Source organism: Mercenaria mercenaria, chromosome 11 (genome assembly GCF_021730395.1).
Source record: "Mercenaria mercenaria strain notata chromosome 11, MADL_Memer_1, whole genome shotgun sequence".
Classification (NCBI taxonomy): Eukaryota; Metazoa; Mollusca; class Bivalvia; order Venerida; family Veneridae; genus Mercenaria; species Mercenaria mercenaria.
Genome location: NC_069371.1, coordinates 71,662,229 through 71,685,697, shown reverse-complemented (window position 1 = coordinate 71,685,697; position 23,469 = coordinate 71,662,229). Strand labels below are relative to the sequence as shown.

Here is a 23,469-nt window from a genome sequence, read left to right as displayed (position 1 = left end):
CGGCAGCAAATGGCGGCTAAACATTGAAATCCGAGAATTATTTTATAAACGAACTTTCCCACAAAAACATGAGTAATAATTTTCCTCGAGAAAAACGAGACTCGCGTGAAGATGAATGTATTCCCATTTTGCTCGAATTGTGCATAGTCTCAAGCGACTCAAACATGGTTGTACACATGTATAATTACCATCATTGAAATACAAAAGAATGCAGTTATTCTGTGGCGCGCCTTTAAAATAAACACTATCACAACAATTTTGTAAAAAGGATGTTGATATTCCGCAAAACGTTTCCAAGCATTGTCATGAGGAGGCAATACTTGATGATATACTGTAATTTAATGTTTCCTTTATGAACAAAAATATATTACCTCTATAAACATAAGTGATACATACGTAACGCATAGTTAAATATATGACTATGAACTGTTTATGATCAGAGCGTTCTTACTTCGATGTCTAGTGTGATCTCCATCATCCGTGTGTTGTTAAGTTTTATACCCAATGTGGCAGTTATGTCCAATGTAACATTTTATAGACAGATAATGGATGTTCAGCGTACTTTTTGTTCAGTATCGCATCATATCCCATATAAGCCGCGCCATGGGAAAACCAACATAGTGGCTTTGCGACCAGCATAGATCCAGACCAGCCTACGCATCCGCGCAGTCTGGTCAGGATCCATGCTGTTCGCTAACAGTTTCTCTAATTGCAATAGGCTTTGAAAGCGAACAGCATGGATCCTGACCAGACTGCGCGGATGCGCAGGCTGGTCTGGATCCATGCTGGTCGCAAACCCACTATGTTGGTTTTATCATGGCGCGGCTCATATTATCTTTCACTAAAGTGTGACGGGTATGTTCAGTGCAACTTTTATTTCCAGAATGACCTTTTTGTTCAAAGTCATCTTTATATCCAGTGTGAACTTTATATGCAGTGTGATATTTATAACCAGCGTGATCCTTACCGTCATTGTGACCTGAACGTCAAGTGTTACCTTTATGTCCACTGTAGTCTTTATTTTCAAGTGTCACCTTTATACCAAGTATGACCCTAATATCTCGGGTTGCAGTTATATCTATTGTGGCCTTTATATCCACTGTCATCTTAATAATTAGTGTGATCCTTATGCCCATTGTGGCCTTTATGTCAAGTTTAACCTTTATGTCCAGTGTGATCCGTATGCCCATTGTGACCTTTATGTCAAGTTTAACTTTTATGTCCAGTGTGATCCTAATGCCCATTGTGACCTTTAAGTCAGGTTTAACCTTTATGTCCAGTGTGATCCTTATGCCCATTGTGGCCTTTATGTCAAGTTTAACCTTTATGTCCAGTGTGATCCTTATGCCCATTGTGACCTTTAAGTCGAGTTTAACCTTTATGTCCAGTGTGATCCTTATGCCCATCGTGACCTTTATGTCGAGTTTAACCTTTATGTCCAGTGTGATCCTTATGTCCATCGTGACCTTTAAGTCAAGTTTAACCATTATGTCCAGTGTGATCCTTATGCCCATCGTGACCTTTAAATAAAGTTTAACCTTTATGTCCAGTGTGATCCTTATGCCCATCGTGACCTTTAAGTCCATTTTAACCTTTACGTCCAGTGTGATCCTTATGCCCATCGTGACCTTTAAGTCCAATTTAACCTTTACGTCCAGTGTGATCCTTATGCCCATCGTGGCCTTTATGTCAAGTTTAAACTTTACGTCCAGTGTGATCCTTATGCCCATCGTGGCCTTTATGTCAAGTTTAACCTTTATGTCCAGTGTGATCCGTATGCCCATCGTGGCCTTTAAGTCAAGTTTAACCTTTATGTCCAGTGTGATCCTTATGCCCATCGTGACCTTTAAGTCAAGTTTAACCTTTATGTCCAGTGTGATCCTTATGCCCATTTTGACCTTTAAGTCAAGTTAAAAAATTTAACCTTTATGTCCAGTGTGATCCTTATGCCCATTGTGACCTTTATGTCAAGTTTAACCTTTTTGGATCGGTGCTTTGAAATATAGCACAAGGTCAATAAAAACATAATCGAAACTAAACTGGGGTACAAAATCATTTAAACTGCTTGGTTAAACATTTCATATTGACCTTAAAACCATGTGCGATATAAATTTCAAAGAAAAAGTTGATAAAATAAGAAACGTAATTTCGTACTGGAACAAAAGAAACCTTACACCGATTGGTCGGATTTCTGTTGTAAAATCTCTTCTTTTACCTTTGCTGACACATCTTTTTATGTCTTTACCAAATCCCGAAACACAGACCTTACAGAAAATAAATAAACTGTTTTTGGACTTTGTTTGGCAAGGGCCGGCAAAATTAGAAACTCAGTTGCAGTAAAGGATTATGCAGAAGGCGGTTTAAAAATGGTTGGCGTGTACGCATACATGAAAAGTTTAAAACTTACCTTGTTTAAAAGGATGTTAAAGGGTACAAATAACAAATGTTACAGTCTTACTGGTAATTCATTGAATTTGGAAAACCTATGCAATTGTGGAAAGGGATACATAGATACAATCGTAAAAAATGTTAAAAATTGCTTTTGGAAAGATGTATTGCGTGCGTTTTCTGAATTGATTGAAAAATCTGAGATAGTTACGGTGGATAATTTTCTTGAAATGCCATTATACTATAATCATTTTATTCTTATTGATAGAAAAATATATTCTTTAAGTTATGGTATGATAAAGGTATTAGATATGTGAAAGATATTATGAACAAAATGGGATTTTTATTGACCAACAAGACCTAGAGAGAACTTCAGATTTGAAAATAAATTTTCTTATATATGAAGGAATTAAAAGAGCAATCTTACAAGCTTTTAAATCTGTTCTTTTAATTGATAAAACGTCGGATTTGGACTATGTATTCCCAGTCATACCTTTTTTATGAAGCCTATTTTAAGTACAGATAAAGGAATAAAAGAAATGTGCAGAATTTTTATAAAAAACCCTGTCAATCCAACGTCTAATGTCCAAATGGTGTAATATCTTTGATATTGATAATGCTGAATGGAAACACATATATAGCTGGGTTTATATGACGTGTAATGATACGTATTTACAGTGGCTACAAACTAGAATTTCTCATAGAATATTAGGTACAAATGTTTTGTTATTCAAAATGAACAAGACTATAACTGAATATTGTACATTTTGTAAAAGTGAAAAAGAAACTCTAGTTCATTTATTTTGGGAATGTGGTCATCTTCAACACTTGATCACAGAAATTTAAAAACTTGCCAAGACTTATGATGATAAGTTTTTTTTACTAATTGTAAATTTTTTATCTTGGGTTATCCAGGAAAAACTGTATATAATTATAATGTGTTGTGCTTAGAAATTAAAAGATACATATTTCTCTGTAAAAGAAGAAACCTTTCATATGGATAATTTTATATCTTGTGGATAAGTTTGTCATGTTGTTCTCTCGTAGCAGAGGTTTTTTGAAAGATATTTTAAACATTGTTAGTATTCATATTATAAATGATTATACTATATGCACATTCAGAATTAGATTAACTTAGAACTGAAATGTAGTTTTAAAAGCAGAAGGATAATTGACTGAAAATGTATAAAAGTGGGGTAAAATAACAATTTTTTTATTATCAGTAGTGTAGAATCGAACAGTAATATCCATATGAAATTGTTAAATTGTTATTAATGTACGAAAGACCCGTGGTGACATTTCAACTTCATTATTTCACGATTTCTGCTTCATGATTTCACGATTTCCACTTCATGAATTCACGAATTCACGATTTCTGCCTTCTGATTTCACGATTTCCACTTCATGAATTCACGATTTCACGAATTCACGATTTCACGAAAAAACTTAACGATTTCTTGATTTCACGATTTCATGATTTCACGATTTCTTGATTTCACGATTTCCACTTCATGAATTCACGATTTCACGATTTCCACTTCATGAATTCACGATTTCCACTTCTTGAATTCACGATTTCACGATTTCCACTTCATGAATTCACGATTTCACGAATTCACGATTTCACGATTTCCACTTCATGATTTCTTGATTTCACGATTTCCACTTCATGAATTCACGATTTCACAATTTCACGATTTCCACTTCATGAATTCACGATTTCCACTTCACGAATTCTCGATTTCACAATTTCCACTTCATGAATTCACGATTTCACGATTTCCACTTCACGAATTCACGATTTCCACTTCACGAATTCAAGATTTCACGATTTCCACTTCACGAATTCTCGATTTCACAATTTCCACTTCATGAATTCACGATTTCACGATTTCCACTTCACGAATTCACGATTTCCACTTCACTAATTCAAGATTTCACGATTTCCACTTCACGAATTCACGATTTCACAATGGTGAAATCTGAATTCATGAAGTTGAAATTGTGAATCGTGAATTCAGGAAGCAGAAATCGGAAATTCATGAATTTGAAATCATGAAATCGAGATTCCCTGAGTTGAAATCGTGAAATCTTGGACGTGAAGTGTGAAATCGTGAATTCGTGAAGTGGAAATCGTGAAATCGTGAATTCATGAAGTGGAAATTGAAATCGAGAATTCGTGAAGTAGAAATCGTGAAATTCATGAAGTGGAAATCGTGAAATTCGTGAATTAGAATGGAATTGTGAAATCCGAGAATTCGTGAAGTAGAAATCGTGAATTCATGAAGTGGAAATCGTGAAATTGTGAAATCGTGAATTCGTGAAATCGTGAATTCATGAAGTGGAATCGTGAAATCTTGGATTCGTGAAGTGGAAATCGTGAATTCGTGAAGTGGAAATTCGTGAAATCGTGAATTCATGAAGTGGAAATTGTGAAATCGAGAATTCGTGAAGTAGAAATCGTGAATTCATGAAGTGGAAATCTTTTGAAATGGAATTCGTGAATCGAATCTGAAGTGAAATCGTGAATTCGAGGATGAATTCGTGAAGTGAAATCGTGTGAATTCATGAAGTGGAAATCGTGAATGTAATTGATGAAATCGTGAATTCGTGGAAATCGAGAATTCGTGAAGTAGAAATCGTGAATTCATGAAGTGGAAATCGTGAAATTGTGAAATCGTGAATTCGTGAAATCGAGAATTCATGAAGTAGAAATCGTGAATTCATGAAGTGGAAATCGTGAAATTGTGAATCGTGAATTCGTGAAATCGAGAATTCTGAAGTGAAATCGTGAATTCAGAAGTGGAAATCGTGAATTGTGAAATCGTGAATTCGTGAAATCGATGAATTCTGAAGTGAAATCGTGAAATCAGAAGTGAAATCGTGAAATCAGAAATCGTAAGTTCGTGAAATTTGTGAATTCATGAAGTGGAAATCGTGAAATCAGTGAACAGAATGTGAATCGTGAATTCAGAAGTGGAAATCGTGAAATCATGAATCAGAAATCGTGAAATAATGAATGTGTGAACGGTTTTCGTTAAGTTATTTTCGTGAATCGTGAATTCGTGAATTTATAAAGTGAAATGTATGATCAGAAGCAAAACGTTGAATTCGTGAATTCATAAGTGAATGATCGTTGAAATAATGAATCAGGAAACGTGAAATAATTGAATGTTGAATGTCACCACGGGTCTTTCGTATTAATGTATCATAGCTACTTCATTAGATCGGTTTTAACGCTTTCTTGTCAGAAGATATACTTTATAATAAGTTGTGACACCACCATTGTTAGTGTAGTATTGAAAAAGCCATAAGGCTTGTTTGTAATATTTGAATTGAATCTTTCTGAATAAAGATTTACCCCTGGAAAAAAAGTTTAACCTTTATGTCCTGTGTGATCCGTATGCCCATTGTGACCTTTATGTCAAGTTAACTTTTATGTCCAGTGTGATCCGTATGCCCATTGTGACCTTTAAGTCAAGTTTAACCTTTATGTTTAGTGTGATCCTTATGCCCATTGTGACTTTTATGTCGAGTTTAACCTTTATGTCCAGTGTGATCCTTATGTCCACTGTGACCTTTATGTCAAGTGTAAAGTTTATGTGCTATCTTTATGATTGACACGTACGTTGATTTTGTCTTTTGGATTTAAATAAACAGTGTTGATGACCTTTTAGTACTACATATGCTACACATTACGGATTGTAAACCAATCAATTTTATAATGTTGGTATATTTGTATTGTATTTACTGTGCTGAAAGCTTCCTATCATTCTGCTCATAGACTTACTCATCAATGTGATTCGATTTCCATGGACATATTCTTTAGTAATATTCGTATGAACGTACATGCTTTAACACTGTTCATATTAAAACTCCATTTGACATCAAACTACCATGCCCATTAGTTAGTTGTAAAACGCTTTGTAGTAGTAAACATTCCAAATTATATTGTTTTGGTAACAAATACCTTTGCCAAAGGGCTCCATTGCATTTGAAAAGAAAACGTTATTTACTAAAATTCACTGTTTTGATGATCTACGACACTGCTTCAAAATATATAATGACCATGTAAGTTCTGTATGATATCTCTAGTATTGTTGATACAATTGCTTCTACTTCTAAAGTCATCCAGTTGATTTTGCAAATTTGAACTATTGGTTGGAATTTGGCGGAACGGACACAATTTTCTATTCCTACACATGTAAGTTGTGTTCGTATTGTCTATACGTTTTGCTTTGTCTAAGTATTTTATGCATATTTTCATGATACGTAAAACCATACAAAGTCATACACGGCTATAGGGTATAATGGTACGAGGGACCAAGTAGTCCTTTTACTGGAACTTTTCCCATGTTTTCTAAATCGTCACAAATGAGATTAGGTGACGAATTTCGTATATACTTATTGTCATGAAAATATTGTAATAAGTGGTTGCATTTTCCCGCTTATTCTTTAGAACAATTTCGTTTTACTTGTTTTTTTATTGTTTTGTGTTTGCTTCAATTTATGTTGTCTTGAAATCCTGTAAAATAAGAAATGCTACTGGCACTAAATTGTATAGACAGATCTTTATGTACGAATACTGCTACTGCTACTCCCTGTTGATGCTACATGTATTCACTAAAAGATTACTTTGATTGGTAAGAATGAAAATGATCTAAGTGTGTATAGGCTAAGAAGCACTATGAACAGTTTGCACTCGCCTTTGACTTTTGTAAGGTAAAGTTTATTTCTTTTGTTAAAGTGAGCACAGCGTTTCTATTCAACTCTAAACTAAAAAAATATTGAACAATGATGGTAAGGGTAAAGTCCTTGTCATTTAATAAATACAAGGTATAAAGTAAAATGTTGTGCTTCGACAAAATTAGAACATGTGTACCTTGTCATTTCACTGAAAAATGGAGAAAGTTTACCCAGTTTACTTTAATGAAAAGGGTAAACATCACTGCATATTAAGCCTTACTAGTTCCAAGGAAATGGATCATATGCATCTGTGTTCATTTAGCTTTGTTATCGCTGATATAAGACAAACATATTCTAAATAGATCATTGTTTATATTACATCAAAAATGTTTCATGCGATTTCATTTTTTTTTTAGAAAAGCAAAACACTCAGGAAAAAAGGTTGCACTGAGAATCTGGTATATGACGTACACATATGACCAACGCAATAACGCACCCCATACACTGAGAATCTGATATTTGACTAAGACATATGACCATCGCAATAACGCACCCTATGCACTAAGAAATCTGGTATATGACTTAGACATATACCCACCCATCCCATTAATACACCCTATGCACTGAGAATCTGTAAAATGACTTAGACATGTGAGCATCGCAATAACGCACCCTATGCACTGAAAATCTGTAAAATGACTTAAAACGTATGACCAGCGCAATAACGTAAAATAGATATTGAGAATATGTAAATTAAATATGACTAAGACATATGTTCATCGTAAAAACGCAACTTATAAGCACTGGGAATAGACACATGCACATTGAAATAACTCAACATAAGCACTTGGAATCAGTAATATGACTTCGACATATGCCCATTGCAATAACGCACCCTATGCACTGAGTATCTGTTAAATGACTTAGACATATACCCATCACAATAACGCACCCTATGCACTGAAAATCTGTAAAATGACTTAGACATATGACCATCGCAATAATGCACCCTGAGAATCTGATATATGACTTACACATATGACCATCGTAATATCGCACCCAATGCACTGGGAATCTGGTATTTGACTTAGACATATGACCATCGCAATAACGCATCCTATGCACTGGGAATCTGGTATATGACTAAGACATATGACCATCACAATAACGCACACTATACACTGAGAATCTGTAAAATGACATAGACATATGACATTCGCAATAACACACCCTATGCACTGAGAATCTGTAAAATGATTTAGACATACGACCATCACAATAGCGCATCCTATGCCCTGAGAATCTGTTATATAACTAAGACATAATATTATGACCAACGCAAAACGCACCATATGCACTGAGTATCTGTTATATGACTACGACATATGACCATCGCAATAACGCACCCTATGCACTGAGAATCTGTTATATGACAAAGACATGTGACCATCCCAATTACACACCATATGCACTTAGAATCTGTAAAATGACTTAGATATATGACCATCGCAAAAACGCACCCCATGCACTGAGAATCTGGTATATGACTTAGATATATGACCATCGCAATAACGCACCCCATGCATTGAGAATCTGCTATATGATTTAGTCATATGACCATCACAATAACGCACCTTATATGCACTGAGAATCTGGTATATGACTTAGGCATATGACCATCGCAATAACGCATCCCATGCACTGAGAATCTGGTATATGATTTAGTCATATGACCATCACAATAACGCACCTTATATGCACTGAGAATCTGTTATAAGACTTAGAAATCAGGCCATCACAATAACGCACCCTATATGCACTGAGAATCTGTTATAAGACTTAGACATCTGACCATCACAATAACGCACCCCATGCACTGAGAATCTGTTATATGATTTAGTCATATGACCATCACAATAACGCACCTTATATGCACTGAGAATCTGTTATAAGACTTAGACATCTGACCATCACAATAACACACCCTATGCACTGAGAATCTGGTATATGATTTATTCATATGACCATCACAATAACGCACCTTATATGCACTGAGAATCTGTTATAAGACTTAGAAATCAGGCCATCACAATAACGCACCCTATATGCACCGAGAATCTGTTATAAGACTTAGACATCAGGCCATCACAATAACGCACCCCATGCACTGAGAATCTGTTATAAGACTTAGAAATCAGGCCATCACAATAACGCACCCTATATGCACTGAGAATCTGTTATAAGACTTAGACATCTGACCATCACAATAACGCACCCCATGCACTGAGAATCTGGTATATGATTTAGTCATATGACCATCGCAGTAACGCACCTTATATGCACTGAGAATCTGTTATAAGACTTAGAAATCAGGCCATCACAATAACGCATCCTATATGCACTGAGAATCTGTTATAAGACTTAGACATCTGACCATCGCAACAACACACCCCATGCACTGAGAATCTGGTATATGATTTAGTCATATGACCATCACAATAACGCACCTTATATGCACTGAGAATCTGTTATAAGACTTAGACATCAGGCCATCACAATAACGCACCCTATATGCACTGAGAATCTGTTATAAGACTTAGACATCTGACCATCGCAATAACGCACCCCATGCACTGAGAATTCGGTATATGATTTAGTCATATGACCATCGCAATAACGCACCCTATGCACTGAGAATCTGTTATATGGCTTAGACATCTGACCATCGCAATAACGCACCCTATGCACTGAGAATCTGTTCAATGACTTTGACATATAACCATCACAATAACGCACCCTATGCACTGAGAATCTGTTCAATGACTTAGACATATAACCATCACAATAACGCACCATATGCACTGAGAATCTGTTCAATGACTTAGACATAAAACCATCACAATAACGCACCCTATGCACTGAGAATCTGTTCAATGACTTAGACATATAACCATCACAATAACGCACCCTATGCACTGAGAATCTGTTCAATGACTTAGACATATAACCATCACAATAACGCACCCTATGCACTGAGAATCTGTTCAATGACTTAGACATATAACCATCACAATAACGCACCCTATGCACTGAGAATCTGTTCAATGACTTTGACATATAACCATCACAATAACGCACCCTATGCACTGAGAATCTGTTCAATGACTTAGACATATAACCATCACAATAACGCACCCTATGCACTGAGAATCTGTTCAATGACTTAGACAGATAACCATCACAATAACGCACCCTATGTATTTAGAATCTGTTATAAGACTTAGACATATAGCACCCGATGCACTGAGAATCTGAGATATGCCTTAGACATATACCAGTCACAATAACGCAACGGAAGTACTGAGAATCTGTAATATGAATATCCAATAATCTTGTAATGTGCTTTTGTAATGAAGTCAAAAGTTAAGATTCCAAACAGAAACCGTGGTGCATTGAACAAAAAGACACTGTATCTGACGTTATCAAACCAGCGAATGTTTCTTCATTATTGATTATGGTGAAGTCCTCAGAAATATATAAAATTTCCTCGGCACTTAAACTGGTAACAATGTAAATATGGTTTGAAAATAATAATGGAGATAAAGTCGATTACAAATGTATTATGATTACTATTACTGTGTAATTGTGTGTAATTGTTATTGGTATTTTTATCATTATTTCTATTTTTTATTCTTATTGATAACATAACACTTCTCATACTTAAGTTAATTGCCATTTGTAACATCTTCACCCAGAAATCCTGATAATTATATTAAAAGCATATTTGAGCCGTGCCATGGGAAAACCAACAAAGTGACTTTGCGACCAGCATGGATCCAGATTAGCCTGCGTATCCGCGCAGTCTGGTCAGAATCCATGCTGTTCGCTATCAAAGCCTATTGCAATTAGAGAAACTTTTAGCGAACAGCATGGATCCTGACCAGACTGCGCAGGCTGGTCTAGATCCATGCTGGTCGCAAACCCACTATGTTTGTTTTCCCATGGCGCGGCTCATTTTACTAATCAATAGGCAGCGGAAACATACCATTATACTTATCATAGATGAAAAATGCTGTTGATGTTGATACATTTGTGTATAATTCGTTATAACATTGTGCGATATATACAATGTCTCATTACCCTTCATCACCTCGTACCAGTTATGACGTCATAAGGATGTTTGGAGCCAAGAAATTTATTTGCAAATTACTCGTTTGCTTTATTGTACGTTTACTGGTAATTAGTAGGTTTCTTTTTTTAGTTGAGAGCCATAATGCAAACCACAGTTTGACTGTTGACGAGGGTTGGTCAATAAACCTACATACGACGATCGATATATTTTATGTCCCTTTGTGTAGGCATTTGATTCATTTTGAAACAACACAAGCTTTGAAACTGAAGATTGTGCACATGTATGAAGATGTTATTTCACGAAATGAACATACGCTAACGCTATTTTAGTATAAAACGGATGGAAAGTCTGCGTTGTTTTTTCACGTTGACGTAATATCCTTTTGAATTACCCGTTTTGGGGCCGTCATGCGTTTACGCTTTGCCACGGATCGTGCATTTATAAAATGGTGTTTTAACAGCACGTGAGCGCAAGAATCTCTCCGTAAACACGCGTTTTCTCGCCAGTTAAAACACACCCGAAAAGTGACAAAAACAGCAGTTTTATACTAGAATAAGTAAAACTGTATTGTTTAAACCAAATATCAACGTACACACGTCTTGATAGTATGGTTAAACTATATATATAATCAACATCGTGTTTAATGAAAAATATAAATGTTATTCAAAGTATAATGCAAGCATTGCTACACAATCGGCATTGACGTCTATGGATAATGCATACCCAATAGTTGTTCCTGTTTTATAGCTAATTTTAGGCCAAGTTTCGTTACAACAAAAAGTGAGTCTTCAAAAACACCATCGCGGTCACAATCCACAACAGCATAACTTTAAAAGTTTAAGGAATTAGATAAGTCGTAAATATTCCATAAATTCAAATGGAGATTTGTCAAACTTGTCAGTTATGCCTAAAAAGCATGCTGGATCAAAGCTTGAGATTTCTAGCAAATAAGATGTATGTAGTATATTTTGATCGATGAAAACCTGACATTAAAAGCATTAACATAGGTATAGAAAAGAAAATTGGTTCAACACGATAAGTCTAGATATCATGACAGGTCGAACCCGGTGCTTTCCAAACATCATATCCATGTAGGATAGCATGCTGATCAGACCTTGATTGCTCTAGATCTACATGAAAAAGATAGCTGGTGGGGTAATTTAGGATCAACCCTGGCAGGCACTTAAGAGCAAAACAGAATACAGCTGTAGAGCAACATATTTATGTATCTGATGATGTCATATACAGATTTTAGCAACCATCATATGTTTCAAATAATGTAAGACAGATCCAAGGTTCAACAAGTTTCTTACAGAGCAAGGTACAATGCGATTCTGAGTACTTGCACTGTATGATGTTTTATGGATAACAAATCAACTTTCTGTCAATATTGTTAATCATGTCGGCAGCCTCATTCAACGGACCAGATCAGTTTGTAAAGGGAGGTAAGCGAAGGTCGAAACAGGCAAGCAAATCGTATTTATGTGGGTGCGAACGTATACGAATACACATTAACATTTGAAAGTAGTCGAATACCAGATAGTTCAACTTGTTTGTTTTTGTAATAGGGAAACTGAATATCTGCAAAGTGGAAATGTGGGGATAACGCATGTGTTTTCGTTTTATAACTTGTGCAGTAATTTGTTACTATATTTCAACCAATACGTATGTGTATTTGTTTGTTATAGTTTCTTTATTATTAGTAATTGTATTATTACCTCATGTTGTCATGTTTGTTTGCATGATCTGAGTGAAATAAAAGAAAATGAAATTGAATTGAATTGAATTTTCTTCAGTAGGTATGCACACGTATTCAACAGTTTATTTTATCTTACACACCATGCAATTTTACAGACTGTCTTAAATGTTATTTATGTATTTGTGCAGATGACAGGGAAATTTGATTGCCATGTTTATTGTGAATTGACAATAAATTGACAATCCAAACACCTTTAATTTCATCACAGACATACACATAAACTAGTTTATCTAATTAAAGATTTGCAAAACACACTTGAAAACAATTTTATTTTTATCATTTATTTAGTTGTTCATGATGTTGTCAGTTTCTGTTTATACAAAAGAATGAGATGCTAATACGTAGCTATGCAGACCTGAATAGAAGACATATATATTAGTTCACGGGTAAATAGTCCTCTCACGTTTACTATTATTTTAACCTGGTTGCGCACCATACTTCCAGATAAACTTCTTACACTAACAACAGCTATCTTCAAGTAATATGTGGCGGCCGCAAAAATATCCCTCTGCATGGACTCAGTGTTGTCATTTAATGCATTTGTATGAAAGAATTCCGTTCGAATTATCGTTTTTTTGGTTGCTTTCTATCCTTCTGAAATATCTCCATATAGATTCATAATAAAACTAATAAAAGCGTTAAGATTATCCAGTGCCGTTTTTTTTTAAATAAAGATACACAAGGTACATGTAATGTCAATTTATCTTGGAATATGTATAATTGTTTTTAAAGAACATATACAATCGTTAGTACATACCATGCTACTTTTCGGTATGTATTTTTCAAATGAAATTCAACTTTCAAAAATTGCAATCAAGTAAAGCAAATGATGTATTTCGTATAACTAATAGAAACAAAATCTAGCTAAAAAGTATGATGTTTTCTATTTTATTTAAACAGGAATTGTTTTAGTTTTCTTATCTAATTTACAGGAGGAGGAGTAAAGTCCATATTGTAGCTCAAATTCATTTTATATTATCATTCAGAATTTTAAACATGCTTTCACCTCGAGTGAGTTATTAATGCAGCATATCACGCTTGAGTGTTATGGGAATGATTTTGTGCTCATTTACAAAACGATTGCTATACCCTTCTTATATTTTCCGGGATTTTGACGACGTTTCCGTAATTTACTGGAAATCGTCTATATAGGAAATGCGAGTCTGATCATAAAGACATTTGCACTTCGAATTATCACGCGATACGAGCTTACTGATTTTGCTCTTTTGGTAATTGGTGAACTGGTAAATGAAATTCTTTTCTGGAAATATACTTCAGACAATTTTGTCAGGCAACAGCTTGTTTGTGTCAAAATTTGATCATTGCAATACGTCTTAAACCAGTTAAATTTGCGATCTGGCACTACAAGGCGGGATTGTTATGTATTTTTTTGCAATCGTAGTGTTTTGATAATTATTGTTTAATAAAGTTTCGATTGAATTCTTTCTTAGCATAATTGCCGAGATTTAAGATTTTCTTGATACCATTAGAAAATTACTACTTCATTTGCAGTGCGTACACGTGCTTGCGTGTCATTTCAGCGAGTCTTATAAAAGAATGGTCGTATTTTTTGTAGAGTGCTACTTACATAAAATATTCAGATTCAAGAACCTTTTCCTTGCGTTGCACATGTACGGCGTTTGGCGGTTGTGCGTGATATTAAATGGCAATGCTGCAAATTTCTATGACAGCATTCACCTTATATTAGACAGTAGCATGTCATGCACTATATTATGCAGAGATAATAACTCTGTTGTAGTGTCAGTAAACTTCGAGACATAGGGGTGTCAAATATGAGATCAAGGTATGCCGGAATGATCTGTCATTAATTTGTTTTGTAAATACATTGTTAAGGTGGAATGCGCCCCAAAATTTTTGCCGAATTTCGTCCTGAAATTTATACCGTACAAAATTCAAGATATATGCGATTGAGCTCCGGTTTTACTTTGTCGCCATATTGTTCGTGTGTTTTTGCTATTGTGTCACAAATATGGCCCCTGACGTCACTTTTCGTGCAACGCCCAGTTCCGGGTGCTTTCGGCATTTTTCCTTTCCTGTGCTCTGAATGTCATATCAATGAAAAATACAAAATAATTGTCACTTTGCATTCAAAAAATGCTACTTAACAGTATAAAATTCAGCGAATTAAGATTTATGCCTAGGATGTCAGAGACGATATTGTGACGTCAGAACGGAAAAATTCGCATCAAGTTTTGTTACAAATTTTGCCTTAAAATCAGTTAATAAAAAATCGACTCGATGAAAAAACGTAAAATTGTCTCTCTTGTTAAAAAGCAAAGGCAAAAAATAAAAACCGTATTGTACCTTTTGTTTTGTATATTGCCGGAATGCTTCCATTTAATATGCATGACCTGACCAGGTATATAAACGGCGGACTTAAAAACTACACTCAGTTCTTTTTTAACATCGATAAACATTGAAATTTCTTTAGATAACTGCAAGCAAAACGGTGAAGGTCTCTTGTGGATTTTGCCACGTCGGGTCACTCTCGGCGCTTCCGATACAGCATTCCAGATCAAACTACTATTACAATAACCCTATTATATTTAATGGCACAGCCGGAAAGTCACCATTTAAAACCGTTTCTGAAGCTTGGTTTTTCTACAGGAAGTTTCGCTGAAATTTATCACTTAATATCCTTATAATAAGAAGAACAAATACACTGAGGACAGACAATCTTCAAATTGTGTCATTAGCACTATAATTATCACAACCATTATTACATTTAGTTTTACGACCATCATTTATCAGTAGCAGTATTTTTGACTTAATTTATTTCACCAATGTCTTTTTTGTTGATATTGGTCCTACATCCAGTTATAAAAAACGAAAAGGAATCTGTAAATAAGGTTTTTATTATTACGTTCAGATTTAATAGGCCTCTAAGGAATATCTGCATCTGCATTTTATGTCTTGAGCCAACATGAAAATGTAAATTTTCTAGTTTATAAAGAAAAGATAGTACAGTGCTTTACTTCTTAACACGTGTTGTATACTCGGCTACAATCCAATGTAAGTAATTGGCAGTTTCTTTCATATAAATACTTTTTTTTAATTGGTACTTTCTTTTATTCGATACCGTAATATACTTCATAAGAACATGTGCAGCGACGACCTTATTCAACATATTACTTCCTGCTCTAAGATTATCTGTATTATAAACATTTTCTGATTCATTTATTAAATTGTACGGCACTGTATTTCATTCTTGATTCGACAAAAAATGCTGTAAAACATGAACTACATTTGAGCCACACCATGAGAAAACCAACATAGTGCTTTTGCGACCAGCATGGATCCAGACCAGCCTGCGCATCCGCGCCGTCTGGTCAGGATCCGTGCTGTTCGCTAACGGTTTCTCTAATTGCAATAGGCTGTGAAAGCAAAGCGAACAGCATGGATCCTGACCAGACTGCGCGGATGCGCAGGATGGTCTGGATCCATGCTGGTCGCAAACGCATTATATTGGTTTTCTCATGGCGCGGCTCATTTACAGTCAGGAAATGTCGAAACAGCATTAGGCGTATACGTAACTGAAAGGAAATTGCCACGTGTCATTAAGAGTCCAGTATGTAAATGCTGAAAATAAATAAAACAAATAATGTTCTTAATTTCAATTATACAACATAAGTAATGAAAAAGAAGAACGATTTAATATGGCACAAGCTGAGTTATAACATTGAGAAATATATAGCCCCAAATGGTATTTTCATTGTGAAATGATTCTACCAACAAGATTTATATATAACTACTGATTTGTGAGACATGAACACAGAGATTTGAGTATATATGCAAATGTTGAACCAGTACGAATGTGTGGTACAATTCGGGCTCGCATATAAAGCAGCATCGAAACTAATCTTATTGGGTTAGTGGACTTGCTGTGGCATGTGCGTGTTCGTTTGTACTGCTAGGCGCATTGCCTTATAAATTGGTCTGGTATATTGTGGCGGTGATTAAGTTCGTATAAATAATAAATTATAACTTGCGAACTTGTATCCTAGTGGATCTCATGTATGGAAAAGTCAACTGTTCTGAATATAATTATATTCCTTAACGCAAACTCTCACTATATATTCAATGTATCCTCGAGATCCAGTTAACTTTCAGAGAGAGAAAATATAGCTTCTCTGGTCCCAATCAGTTAAAAAGACTAAAATGTCACTACTGATTTGTGAGACATGAAAACAGAGATTTGAGTATATATGCAAATTTTGAACCAGTACGAATGTGTAGTACAATTCGGGCTCGCATATAAAGCAGCATCGAAACTAATTTTGTTGGGTTAGTGGACTTGCTGTGGCATGTGCGTGTTCGTTTGTACTAATAGACATTGTCGGTTTAAGCTGATGTGGACAGTGGACTGTTAATGTGTTGTAAATCCTGGGGGTCTTCTCAAGACATACTTGTATTTCGTTCACTGGTAGCTGACTTTGGTCATGACAGAACGTCGTTCAAGTTTTATATAAACAGACTGAATGAAATTGAGTCTGGGTTATGAATGAACGTGAACAATGGACAGTGGAAGACGGACTCCCGCTAGAGGTCATCTCAAAACTTAATTTTATAATGTGATCATAGCTAATTAAGGTCACCTTAAGTTTTTCAAATAAACGCAAGTATGTTCATATAAAGCTTGTTTATTGACGGCATAATTTACAAGCAATAGATCAGTCAGATTCATCAGAGCTTACACCAAGCTGACGCAGTAGTTTCGGCACCTTTTTTGTAATGAATCTGTTATAGTGTAGCTGATTTTCACGAACTATATCCATCAGTGGCCTTTTCCTGGCGTCCCTACGCTGCTGCGGGGTTTGAGTAGACCGCATTTCTTCTCTAGATGTTGACACTGAAGCTTGTGACTCACGTCTTGCATGTGGAAGAGTAGGTAGAGTCTCTACTTGTCCTGTGTTGCGACCTGCGGAATCGTGATCTGTATCTGAATCCGAAAATGCCGCTAGAGTAGCCTCCCGCATGTCTGGTTGACATGTAGATGTCGTGGCGCTTTGCGAACCCGTGGTTTGGACAAGACGCTTCTCAATACGACTTATGGCTTCTACCTCTCTCCTGCAACGATACAACTTGTATATTTTACATGTAATATATTGTTGACTAGCTCTTTATTTGTTTATCGAGTTGGTTTTAAATTTTTTTGAAGTTTATTTGCACCACTATCATAGACCATATCGCGAGTTTCCATGTCATGAAACACAGCACCAGATTAACACAATTATTTTATCAAGTAGGACTATCAGACAGTATACTATTTGTTTAAGACTATATTAAAGATAGTTGTGTGTTACCTAATATCGTCATTCTAGGATGGGCTTGGTAGGCTCTAAGCATCAGAAGGATTTCTTGTTTGCTTAATTTCACTGCCTTTTTCTTCCTTTGCAGGATCGTACCTAAAACAACAAGAAATACTTTTATGATTGCTTATTATGATAATAGATAAGATAATGGTGGTAATTCAGCACATTAAGAAACGTTATCTATTTTAAGGAAGGACAAAATATGGTGATATATATAACTCTATTGTATAACATTCTTTTTATTTCGTAAATCCGAAATAATATCTTGAAGATATCAATTGTTTTTCATAGAAATATCATTTCGTTTTATACGCAATATATGTAGTTTTTACAAAATATTATTTCGTATTTTCGAATATAGGAAATAGTATTTCGTTTTGAAGAAATAATCTGTACTATTGTCATCAGACACTTCCATTTCAGATATCACATTCTTTTTGCATTACGTAAAAACGAAATGTTATTAATATTGTTTTGTTTTCTCAAAATATGTTTTCGTATTTACGAAATAAAAATGAATGCCATATCTAATAAAGAGTAAATGTAATATAAAAAGTACTATTTCATGAAAAATTGTAACAAGGCGTAAGTACTTGCTTTTACGAAATGATATTTCGTATTTACGAAATGTTATTGCATTTTTACGAAATATTACGATATAATAAATATATTTTTACGAAATATTATTTACTTTTTACGAATAAGAAAAATGATTTAACATATATATTGAATATTTCAAATGTCACTTAAGGGTTTCCGTATAGAGTTTTAAAATAGCACAGTAATTATTCAGTAACACATGCGATATTTTACGCGGATAAACACTTTTTTTTTCAAGTATCCCTTTACTACGGTGGCATAAAGGGGTCATAGGAAATATTTTATTTATCACGTGATAACTATCATGTTCGCACGTGTAAGCGATCACGTTCGCACGTGTTAGCTAACACGTGCGAACGTGATAATTGACCAATGAAAGTAATCGAAATATCAGCCATTTTTTTCAAAAACATGAAGCTCTTACTTTATAAATTACAGGTGACTACTAAATAATTTGGACTAATTGCTGCTACAATGTTAGTCGGGTATTTTATTTGTCACGTGCGCACGTGTTAGCACCACGTGCGAACGTGTTCATTAACAAGTGCGCACGTGATAACTATCTCGTTCACACGTGATAGCTGTCACGTTCGCACGTGTAAGCTACACGTTCGCATGTGGTGCTAACACGTGCGCACGTGATAAATAAAATATTTCCTATGTCCCCTCTATGCCACCGTACTTTACTATATCTTGGGCATATAGTTGCAATACCACGCGCAAATTTCAACGGAAGTTATCAAATTGATATTGAAATTGCTAACCACAGCTTACCAGGTTAACTATTTGGATATGATATTTACGATTATGTTTCAAAGTAAAAGTAAAAAATCTTTTCTACAATTGGAACGAAAGATAACGTACATGTATTTTCATGTCCGGCTTCCATGACTGAATACGAACTGTTTGAATTGCGTGAATTCCGTGCTATTTTGGACACAATGACCAGGCCAATGTAAAATAAGTATTGATAACATTGTATACGATCGTACAAAAAAGTTGTGTTTTGGGTTGTGTTTGTGGAATATTTTCATGAATTAATAATCTTGCAGATTTATTTGAAGAAAACCCAATTATTTTCATTTTGACAACTAAATTTAGTTTATAATTTGCCCCATGAATGACCGTAAGCAAATAGTATGCCAAACCATTTGTGGTTAGTAGATACAAATATTTGAAAGGCGAAACAGGGGTGATTATATTTAGATGTGCGAAGTAAAACTGTACAATGCAAGGTACGTCTCCGTTAATCACAGTACTTTTTTTTGCAGGTGAAATGGATGCAAACACACGCGCTCTCATTCAAGCTGTACTTCCTACTTTGGCACAGCCGCCCCCTGACGTGAATGACTATCTGCGGCAGGTGACTAATGCACTGTTTATAATGACACGATTGCCACCAGATCCATTACTCGATGTGAGATTTCGTCTTTTTGCGGCTGATATTAATCATTATGGAGGTCGTGATGTGTTTCAGCTTTTTGCAGCTCACCGGTACCAGTTTTATGAGGTTACTGGCGAAACTCTTGAGACTCTCATACACTTAAGTGGTCTGATTTAATACGATACAATTCGGGAGCATACTCTGTCTTCACGCAACTGAATATTGTTATTTATGTTTTGGCTCCGCTCTTATCCAACACACCACATATTATCAGCCTTATTTTGTGTAAGCACAACGACTGTGAGAGACGAACTTCGTGCCATGATACCCTTATTTGAAAGGAAATTAAAAACATTCGTAGTTTGGCCTTCTGAGGATGAAAGGAGAAATATGACAGGCCGTTGGTGTAAAATTCCAAATGCTGTTGGAGCTATCGACGGAACTTCCCATGAGATATATAGACCATCCGTCGAGCCACAGGAGCAATATTACTCTGGTCATCGACAGTACCACACCGTTCATACTCAAGTAGTCGTTGACAACGAGGGGATAATCCGATTTGTACAGAGCGGTTTACTAGGACACATGAACGATGCACAGCAATTTGCCATGATGCAAAGACTTGGTTTTTCCACATGACTGCTTTCTCCTTGGTGACAAAATATACCCGAACAGGTATCCCATTATTACTCCGTTTTCAGCAGGCCAAGTTGCAAAGCGTCACGGGCGTGATAGAAGAAGATGTGTAAAATTTAACAGATATGTTAGCTCATGCCGCATTATCGTCGAACACTCAATAGGAGAATTGAAAACATACATGGCTGTAAGCACAATTTGGCGTCATCCACGATATTTACTGCCGTCAGTTGTTGTTATCTGCGCCGGACTCGTTTGCCGTAGGAAGGAGTTAAATTTGATACTGTAATGGGACTGACGCTTGCTCAGTGTAATAGTATTGAAATGAATAGTATTAAAATAAAAAAGGATACTATGTATATAATTGCTATAAAATAACCCCTGTTGTGCCCATGGGAAAATGACATATTTCTCATAAATAATCCATTTTGAGAAAACACCTACAATATATTCTGCATTGTTCGTCTTACTATGTCCACTGTCAGAGTTCACGTAATCCGACAATGTCTATTAGGCGCTTTGCCTTAATTGGTCTGGTATATTGTGGTGGTGATTAAGTTCGTATAATCTCTCTACTATATATATATATTAGACAATAAATGTATCTTGACTTAAAATTCAAAATATAACACAATAGATCATTTGTAATTTTCATGTTCTTCTACAATCCAAAATAGCGACAGATTTGGAGCTTTAGAGAGCAGATGCCAGAGAAGGCACTTGTTCAACCAAATCACACAGAATCATATCTTTGTATTTATAATATAACACGTGATATCATGTGTATCCATTACCAACGCTTAAAACAAACGTGTGCTACGATTACACTTGTATACAAAAATATACTCTAATTTTGACATGAAATATGGCATTGAATTAGTGATATTTTCAAACACGGGGTATAGCTGTGTCACAATTAAATGAAACACATTGTACTCCGATTACAATAGCTAACAATAAAGTGCATTCAATGCTTATAAGGTATTCAGTGACTTTGTAAAAGAGATAATATCAATAACACACAATTAAGAGTCCGATGAAAGAAGACAGAACAAATCTCGAAGCAGCTTGTTCATAAAAAGTTGAAAGAAACGCACATAACGGAGAGTACCAATTAGTCAATAATTTTAAACACGTATTTGTATTTGCACTCTGGTCTTTAGTGAAGTTTTCATAACACATTTGAAGAATTCAGTATTTGACAACATTCTGTACGAGACCTTTCAAGAAGGTGGTATTGTCATTAAAAGACAATTATATATTTTTTTTATAGTTTTAAGGCTGTGTTGTATTAAAACTAAATGAGTGAAAACATTTCATATTATAATGTTACATTTTTCTTTTTTTTCTTTAACGATACATAAATACTACCAATTTATAACTAAAGTAATAATAATTATCATTATTATTATTATGAAATATCTTCATATCCATAAAATATAAAAGGTAAGGGTAAATTTCCCAGAAGCACATGTTCCATAACTCTCGTTTTTACAGTCCATGATAGAAATAGTATGTGAATCCACACATTTAAAATGCATATTTTATCAAAAGGTAAGTGCAGTAAATTTAGTATCATCTGCATTTTATATCATCAGCAAAACAGACAATGGTCCTCATGCAGAACATAACACTATATACAACATATATGATAAATTTACTAATTGCTTCAGTATACGTTATGCGGACGCTTTGGGCCAAATGATTATCAAAAGGTAAGTGCAGTAAATTTAGCATCATCTGCATTTTATATCATCAGCAAAACAGACAATGGTCCTCATGCAGAACATAACACTATATACAACATATATGATAAATTTACTAATTGCTTCAGTATACGTTATGCGGACGCTTTGGGCCAAATGATTTATTTGAATATCTTTGATATATTTACATTATTGTTATTGTTTATCATCGTTTTTCAGAAATAATGAATACTTTATAATTTATTTTACCTCATGATAAGGGGTATGCCACGATCTAGTTTACGTCTTTGGCGGCCTGTTTTACTGCCAGCTTGTAGATTAGCGACATATTTTGTGTTGCGTTGTAACGACACATTTATTACGAAACGATTGGCAACACAATTTAATGATTCCTTATTTTTTTCTGTTTTATTGGTATTTCGTTTTTGCTATTAAAAACTAAAGATAAAACAGCTGAAGGACAAATGTATTTTTAAGGTACTAAACGCAATCCTGACGTCAGGCATTATAATACCAGATGTAACAAAATTGTTAATGTGCATTTATTTTGCTAACAAAGCGGTTACCCTATTCCACTGCGTTCATAATTGGAAACATTTGATTGGCAAAAGCAGGTAATTAGACTTACAAAATTTATATATATGCGTGTTGTATATATCATCTTTTTAAACATTGTTCAGTCATATAAACGACGGTGTCTACTTGTTGCAATGAGTACCATGCCAAACGTTGTTATGTTGGCTCAGTGGAATATCACGCCGTAGACACTTGATATGATACTCTACCCAGTCACATTATATTGGCACCGGGTTGACAAAAATCCTAGGATTAAACTTTCAATGCTG

General features: G+C 35.0%; 1 protein-coding gene across 1 annotated transcript; it reads right to left on the bottom strand.

Annotated features, from left to right (window-relative positions):
• Nucleotides 1–17,631: 17,631 nt before the first annotated feature.
• Nucleotides 17,632–18,185, bottom strand: LOC123526119 (uncharacterized). Its single transcript, XM_053518331.1, has one exon. It carries the CDS (start codon nucleotides 17,960–17,962, stop codon nucleotides 17,657–17,659), a length of 306 nt encoding a protein of 101 aa, XP_053374306.1. The 5' UTR covers nucleotides 17,963–18,185; the 3' UTR covers nucleotides 17,632–17,656.
• Nucleotides 18,186–23,469: the final 5,284 nt, after the last annotated feature.